This window comes from Trachinotus anak, unplaced genomic scaffold, assembly GCF_046630095.1.
Source record: "Trachinotus anak isolate AG129_WGS33_773 ecotype Australia unplaced genomic scaffold, CSIRO_AGI_Tana_v1 ptg000010l, whole genome shotgun sequence".
Lineage (NCBI taxonomy): Eukaryota > Metazoa > Chordata > Actinopteri > Carangiformes > Carangidae > Trachinotus > Trachinotus anak.
The window spans coordinates 20,516,657-20,525,652 of record NW_027273861.1 but is presented as its reverse complement, the minus strand read 5'-3'; the positions used below and the strand labels follow the sequence as shown (position 1 = coordinate 20,525,652).

Below are 8,996 nucleotides of genomic sequence, written 5' to 3'. Positions count from 1 at the left end.
CATCTGTTTTATTTTTCAGCACACATGCCCACACAAGGTCACATACCTGCCATTCAGGCAGTGTATCACTGTTGGCCAGGATCGAGAGCTACATTATTTAACTACTTTGAAAGGATGTTTTGCAAGCTCACACAATATTTAGTTACTTCCGTGTTTGCCAAACCAGTTGCCAGTGAAACAAAACCAAAGTTAATGTCTTTGTTGTGCTTCATTAGTTTTCAACTGTCGTAGTTAACTCATAAGAAATTCATAGAAGTGGAGGTAAGCAAACTTTTTATGTTTCCATCTGCCGACAGAACATAGATCATTATTGGTATTAATACCTAAAAAAAAAGGTTTTTCTCTGCTCTACTCTTCTCCATGAATCACACATAGTGCAAATCACTCATCAGTCACATTGCCCAATGCAGTACAGAACTTTCCTGATCTCTCTTGTTCTCTGGCAAAGCAGAAACTGAACCATCCCAACTGATGCCAAGCATTCCCGACAGCCCATCAGATTGTGCCTTGACTTGCACAACACTTACCCACGGTCATTGATGAAAATTATTTGAGTTTACTCCTTAACTCATGTTGACTCATGTTCTTGCTCATGCTGTAACAAGGCTATTGGCTGAGTGTCTTTATCTAGAAAACTTAACAATGTACATCTTCATTCCAACAAGTCCCCCAATCTAAACCAACACATAGGTTGTTTGTCCCTATTACCTGACAAAGCATACCATCGTTATGACAACAGTAAAGGTCACAATTTGGTTTGGTTTAGGCACAAAAATACTTGGTTAGGTCAAGCAAGAGATCGTGGTTTGGATTAAAATAAGTACTTCCTTAAGGTTCGAGGACCTTCGTCATTATGGTTACAACAATAAACATGCAGTTAAAGTTATGGAACGGTCACGGTTAAAAGAAACATCCGTTTCAAATGGGAAACAAACAGTGGCCTCTTGTGAGAGTCCTGTGTTTTGTCGACCCATCCATCCATCCACCTCAACATCCTCCTCCTAACGTGGACTTAACCGCTCTTTATAAAACTTGAACCTGACTTACTCCTTTGCTCCCGTCATACTTACTATGACCAGTAGAGGTCACCTAACAATAAAACATAACTGTGTACAGATGACCTGTGGGTTTGTTTGTTTGTTTTTGTTTTGTTTTTTGTCTTTTTGTTGTTGTTGTTGTTTGTTTGTTTTAAAGGCATGGAGTGTCAACAATAGTAGTGTTTTAGCTAATGGTGATGATTTTTCAAAGAGTGCTGCAAGTTTTTGAACTGATTTCCTTTATTTCAGTACAAATTAACTAGATGTAAAACTTCCCTGAGTGAGACTTTACCTTTATCACCACCAGCAACTTTATTTTTCTTTTGTTTTTTATTTTATCTACTGAAAAATTTCAACATCAGAAACGTATCTTTTGACCTGACATTGACAGTTGAACAGGATTGTCAGTCCTATTTCATTCCTTAAGGTGTGGCCTAAGCAAAATCAAGACATTATTCAAATTTGAACTTAAATGTATGCTTCTTCCTTTCCAGGTTTGCATAGTTTGAGTTGCATATTGTCCACCAATTTGAAAATGAAAATAACACATACATTTCACCTTCATTTCTGTTGTCATTATAGCAGTGTTTTTAGAGTGCGCTATAGGTCAATCAAGTTAAATTTTTAGTTTGACCTTTTGTGCATTTTAGAACATGAAAGTAAAATGAAAATTACACATGTACATATACTGTATGTCAAATTAAATGTGAAAAATAAAAATAAAAATGGAGTATCAAATACTTACTCCCTGTATGGTATGAAAGGTGGCTGTAAAAAGTTTGTAGTTCACCTTCATGAAGAATAGCAGCCATATTATGTTGGTTACAATGGATGCCAATACTATAATATTAATAGTAAGAGAATCTATACAATTGTAAGGAATATTTCAACAATTGTGGGGATATTATTCAACCTGACAATTACATGCTAAGAACAAATTCACATTAAATTCATCAACATGTATGGACACATTAGTATCAGAGGGAGCGAAACTCTTTGCATATTGCTCACAGTTTGTATTGGTTTGTTAGAAAAAAAATTAAAGAAAAAAGGAAATGAAAGAGTGTGTGTGAGAGAGTGGTACATCCTTTTCTGCCAGCCTTTTTTTTTTTCTCGAGTGCAGGCTCAGCACCCCCACTCTCTCTACACCGATACTTGGCTTTTTGACAAAAATATCTCTCCTCTGTTGGTTTACTTCCCCCCACCTCCATTTCCGCCTCAGCATTAAGAGATCTGACATCACAGGGTCCATCATGTGATCCACCCGCACTGATGGATAGGGCCTACCTGTGACGCACATGCTCCTTTCTCTGTAACCCTTTACAAGCCAGAGGACTATTAATCAAGAAGCTAAATAAACTGATCGTTGAGTGACTGGCTGTTCTGTGCATCTGTGTTTTTTTTCCAACCACAGTAACGGAGCAGCTCATCAGTATTCACCTTTTTGAGTTATTGATGAATAACTGATGAAACCTCACAACAGTATTTCTAAAATATTTTACTGTAGTTTGAAGTGTGTTGGTGGCACACAATGGCGAATTTACATGTGTATAAAAATGTGTTTGAAATTATAAGAGCACAAGTCAAACACATGACATTAGCCAGCTGAACATGGCAGGAGGGTTAGTCTGGAAAATCCTGACAAAACAGACCATCAGAGCTTCCATTATGTGAAGCTTGAAATTTTCCACCCCATTTATCCCTCACACACAGTGAGAACAAATCCACTTAGAAAGAATCCACTTTAAAGAGGTGGTGGTAATGCATATTTTAAAAAGTTAATCAGGCTGTTAAATATTAAAAGGAGAAATTAAAAAATCTGACATTAAAAACTATATCAATTTAAAAATGAAAACTGAAATAGGAAAATCTGTAAAGGAAACTCTTGAGTGGAAATTCACAAATTACAATTATCATGCGTTTCATTAGGTGGGTGTGTTGGGTGTAAGGCCAGATCCAACTCAAAACAACCTGAGACTGTTGACTGACCAGAGGAAGTGTTGAAATCCCACCAGTTTCAGATTTAACTTCTTCAATTTTGAATGTGCAGGAATGCAGGGTACAGTGTCTTGGCTGAGGGCACAAAACAGAAGTGAGAACAACTTTTTCTGAGAAGATGCCAAGTTTTTTCTTGACCACACAAATCACAACTGCTCATGCCCACAATTATAACCTACAATTATCCTTCTTACATAAAATATAAAAAAAAAAAGAAATGACAAACTGGTGAAAAACATGGCTCCCAGTGCAGAACATTCCAGGTTTTATTTTATTAGTCTGAAAATGAAAACAAGAACTGGACCATTCAATACTCCCTTTCACATTAAACCTCAATGTACAGCCTCACTGTTTGTAGTTTATCCCTCATCTCCATGGCAATTGAACTGGTACCAAAGATCATCTATTAAGGACATGAATAACTCGGTACAAAATGAAAGTTCACCCTTGTCCTTGGAAAACCTTAACACAAGGTCCAAGTACATGTACTTCACAGAGCTTTCAACCGCATCTCACAGTCTTCCTCGCAGTTTGCTCAGTTGTGGAGAATTATAACTAGCCTACAACCAATACTGCAACTGAGCATGATTGAAGTTCATATATTGCATCCCCTGCTTAACACCATCTTTCAGTGACTTTAACACATTGAGAGGTCTTTAAATCATTTGATTTCTGAGGTAAATATTTGGAAAGTTGCATTTTCTTAGTCTCCTACGGTATGTAGGTTTTGTTCTTGTGTAAATGTTTGCATTAGCCTATGTAAGACACTCCCCTCTGGCACGAGGCTGCGGTCCTTCTTCCCATCTGCTGTCAGCCTACACTGCACAGTTTAAATATCTATACAGAATATATTTATATATTTCCTACATTTCCTATATTTTTTGCACGACATTCCCCATGTCTTTATTATTATTGTAAATATCCCACATCTTTGTTGTAAATATTTTATCTTAATCTTATTTTAATTTTTAACTTGTAATTCCACCTTTGATTTTTACTCTGAGTCTATTTATGTTGCTGTTTGCACCGAACACCAGCACAAATTCCTTGTGTGTGGAAACACACTTGGCAGTAAAACTGATTCTGATGTACAACACTTTGAATTTGTCTGCGTATATAATGTGCTTTATAAACAAATTGATTCACAGGTGTCTTGAGGAGAACTAATACAGCTCATACAGATCACATGAATTAGCCCCCATCATTGGGCACAGTTTTGAGGTGCGGAGTGAGACCTCTTCCTGTCTCCTCCCCCTCTCTGCTCGGTTCGTCCCTTTATTCAAATTGAAAAAAAAAAAAAAAAAAAAAAATGGAAAACGTAATTTTTTTTCTACCCAATGCGCGCGCCGCGACGTGACATAATGGAGCGTGCGAGCCTAGAAAAGCTCGAGGCGGTGCGCGCGGGCGTACAGCACGCTCAGACTCCGCTCGAGACCACAAGGCTGCCAAAGGGTGTGTTTTTTTTTTTATTATAAAGAGAATTAAGAATATACATTTAATAGAAGATTTTTCTCACAAGGGTTCATTTCTCTGAGGTTATGGGCAGGGCCCCGCTCTGAGGGATCACTCACTTTAATAATAATGATGAAGAAGGACATTAACTTGAGCCTGGCGGACGACGCGGACCTCAAACCGCACCTCCGCGACGCCGAGAGCATCCTCAGCTCTCCGGACCTGGGGCTGCTCAAACTGGCCTCTCCGGAGCTGGAGAGGCTGATCATCCAGTCCAACGGCATGGTCACCACGACGCCGACCAGCTCCCAGTTCCTCTACCCGAAGACGGTCACGGACGAGCAGGAGTTCGCGGAGGGTTTCGTGAAGGCGCTGGAGGACTTGCACAAGCAGAACCAGCTGAGCGGAGACGCGCAGGCGAGCGGCGCCCTGGAGCTGGGCGCCAACATCGCCTCGGTCACAGTCCAGCCGGATCTACCGGTGTACACCAACCTGAACAGTTACGGCACCGGGCCGCTGGGAACCACCGTCAACTACTCCACGGACACGGTGCCTTTCCCGCCTCCTCCGTCTCATCATTTGGGGGCAGCCCCGCCACAGTCAGAGCTGTCTCGGGTCCAGCCGCTGAAGGAGGAGCCTCAGACGGTCCCCGACGTTCAGAGCTTCGGGGAGAGTCCGCCGCTGTCCCCCATCGACATGGACACGCAGGAGCGCATCAAAGCCGAGAGGAAGAGGCTCAGGAACAGGATTGCAGCTTCCAAGTGTCGGAAGCGCAAACTGGAGCGGATCTCCAGGCTGGAGGACAAGGTCAAAACGCTGAAAACTCAAAACACCGACCTGGCCTCCACGGCTACCCTGCTCAGAGAGCAAGTGGCCCAGCTGAAGCAGAAAGTCCTCACGCATGTCAACAGCGGCTGCCAGCTGCTGCCACACGAGGTCCAAGTGCACTAGTCAGGGGGCAGCACTGGTGTTGTGCTACAGACCAGCATATAAGCTTCACCGACTTTAATCTTACTGGGTTTTGGTTTTTTTTCTGTATGTAGCGTTGCCCACACATGTGCTGTTCTTGGTGGATTGAACGCCAGGCCACGTCGGCCAAATTGTACATTAATAACAGACTGTTTTAAAATGCTTTGAACATTGGTAAAAAAAAAAAATTTTAAAAAAAAGTAAACATACGCGGTAGAACACAATAGAAGATAATGAATAATGAGACTCTTCCGCTATAATCGTGACATAATTTGGACAAATTTGATTCCTAAAGCAATTTCCAGAGCCCCCCCCCCCCCCCGACTCTGCAGTCGCCCCCGCCCGGTGGAGAGAACAATCAAAATTAAGGATTGGACATTGAATGATTTTTGATTATTGGATTCACGCCGAAATAAAGCACGTTTGATGTGTTTGTGTATAAAACCCTGCTCTACCTCGTATCTGCGTTTACTGATGAACAAGGCGGCTTTAAACTGCTATTTATTAATGGGATTTGGACACAGGCTTCTCTAAGAGAAAATGGCACTTGTCTTCACCTGGGCCTCCAGACGGCACACGTCCACATTTCTTTCTTGTAAACATGTTTACAGACCGGCTGTCTTACAGTCTCAGACCTGGACCAAACACATTGAAAATGTTTCTACGAGAATATGCACATTTGTGACACAGGTATCCTTGACAGATGGGGAAAAGAAAAGCGCATATATATCCCCAGATTTGATATGGAAGAGATAATCTGCATATATAACCTCTTTACCGTGTATTTCTGTAGGGAACAATTTGCATGTTGTTGACAAACTGGAATGTTGCCCCCAGCTGGGAGTCACAGGGCGCAGTTAATCAGTGTTTATTATCTTTAACCTTTACAAACACTTGTAATTATATATTTTTTACTCTACCGTGTCCTATTTTCGTGTGTCCTCATTTTAAATGTGAAAAGTCGTAACCTTTTTTTTTTTTTTTTTTTTTTTTTTTTTTTGCACCGACTGTTGCTGTCACCTCTAGCCTACAGTTATTTGGCTTCATGCCGATGTTGTTCTGAATTAAATGCTGCTCGGCAATAAACACTGTTTGCTCTATTTCGGTGAATCTCTGGTATTTACATTTATGTTGAAGTCTGTGTGGAGGTGCATGGTGGTACAGGCCTACGGGTTCACAGCCTACTGTAACCATGCATTTTCAGACTATGCTAAGTTCAATCAAGGTTGTCATCAAGAATTTCTTTTGTTTTTCATTAGTTTCAAGATAAGATTTTATAAGTTGCAGTATAATAATATCGAGACAATATGAAATTATGTTGCAGGTTATTGCTTGGCCCTCTGATGGAGACTGAATTAGTGAAATCAGTGTTGTGTAATAACTGGATTTTGGCTGCATGGTCTCTGCTCTCTGCATCATGGCATCATCATGGTGTCTATCTCCCTCTGCTGGTTAATTGGGAAATTGCAAAAGTCGATATGTACCAATGGTTTAAAGGCCATTTTTGTGAGAATTGTGCAACTTTTCATGTGAGAATAGGGAGCAGTAACCACGAAGCATGAATGTCCCTGAAAAGTCTTCAGGGTGTTTGTAGTAAAATGAGGAATAGCTTGATTTCACATGTTCCCTTGGATTCAGCGTATTATGAAGATGGAGGAGTAGGACAGACGTGTTTGAGGTTTTTTTTCATTCAATCTGACTTGATTCGGTTCCCCGCAACATAAAATTGTCAAATGACCACTAACTTCAGAGTCTACTAGCCTATACATACTATATATAGTCTACACATCTCTGTAGGGGTCCTTCAGTTCAGGGCTGGATGAAAGTATTGGTGATTGGCATTTCATTGATACTAGCCAGTCAGTGTTGTCCAACTATATGAGTTTAGAACCTGCAAGATGTTATTTTCATAATTATAATTAATTTAATACAGTATATCCCATAGTTTCCCCTCTTAACAGGTATGGATCACCCTGCATTTATTTATTTATCTATCAGTTTTTATTTATTCACCCAAATAAGAATAAAATCAGCAGGAAACACTGAGGGCCTCTCTTACAGACAACAGCTGTGTATAATTTGTGAAAATTTAGTGTCTCTGGATCCCTTCCATCACCCTCCTCATGACAGCCATGTGACTGAGACGTGAAAAACATTCAGTCTTTCTGCTGAGTCCACATGCAGAAACAGAAATGTTGCTTTGGGCATGTTGACCTCTGAGCAAAAATCCAACATGGTGGAGATAGATATGCTGCAGGTAGCATGCCTTCAGTCACTGAGGCATGAGTGGATGGGATTTGACAAATATCACAGTAATATTAGTGATTCCTGAAGCTTACAGCACATTACTCACATCATATTTTTGCTTAAATGATTTTTATCTGTTGGGCAAAATCAAATGTCAACAAGTCACTTTAGATCACAGCTTTCATACAGTCACCTGGTTCGAGTGGATGTTAGGAGTAGCATGAACTAACATTTTGTAGTTGCTGTCTTCATATCTATGTGTCGTCTCTATAACCTGCAAGCATGAAGAAAAGATTTACATAGTATCACTAGCTTTATTTCTTTTACAGAATATACAGCAGGTTCTGATGATGTTCAAATTTGGACAATTTGACACCGGGTGACACCAAGCAAAATGCAACCCTTCATGTTACTACACTCTGGATGGAAACTCATCACAGTTTGATGGCAAAGTTGTCTTTGTATAGTCAAGGGAGGCAATGGATTGATTGAGTCTCTAAAAGACACAAAAACCTGTTGTGCTGAAACCTAAACAACCACAACAGTTTTGGTTAATTTCAAGAGTCTGTCGTAGTGGGAGGAAACTTTAAATGATTCCTTAAAATCAATATTCCAAAAGGTTTTTGATATAGCTTTGTTTGTCAATTTGAATGTTAGTTAATGAACAAAACTTTGATCGGTTACTCAATCATATTAGGAAAATTAAAATTGACTAGGGGAGCAAGATTTGCAAGTCCCTCGCTGCCCCATTTGAAACCCACTGACATAATTTTAGGGATATATTTACACTTTCAAATAAGTTTTATTTAAGTATGGGTGTTTTTACATTATTAAGGAGGATGGCCAACATATGTAAGATCTTCTTTAAGTCTTCATACATTCTGCCAGTGAAAAAAGAAACATCTTGAGGCAGCATGGCCCAGTGGCATCCAAAAGATTTCCCACCAGAATGACAATTTTACTGCTGAACATACGCTCACTGGCCACTTTATTAGGTACACCTTGCTAGTACTGGGTTGGACCTCCTTTGCCTTCAGAACTGCCTTAATTCTTCATGGCATAGGTTCAACAAGGTGCTAAAAACATTGCTCAGAGATTTTGGTCCATATTGACATGATAGCATCACACAGTTGCTGCAGATTTGTTAGCTGCACATCTATGATGCGAATCTCCTGGTCCATCACCTCCTGTTGGATTGAGATCTGGTGACTGTGGAGGCCATTTGAGTACAGTGAACCCATTGTCATGTTCAAGAAACCAGTCTGAGATGATCTGAGCTTTGTGACATGGTGT

At 40.3% G+C, this 8,996-nt stretch overlaps 1 protein-coding gene across 1 annotated transcript; it reads left to right on the top strand.

Moving 5' to 3' along the window:
• The first annotated feature begins 4,429 nt into the window (after positions 1-4,429).
• On the top strand, positions 4,430-6,556 carry LOC139625966 (transcription factor JunD-like). The gene has a single exon (XM_071486066.1). It carries the CDS (start codon positions 4,617-4,619, stop codon positions 5,436-5,438), a length of 822 nt encoding a protein of 273 aa, XP_071342167.1. The 5' UTR covers positions 4,430-4,616; the 3' UTR covers positions 5,439-6,556.
• Positions 6,557-8,996: the final 2,440 nt, after the last annotated feature.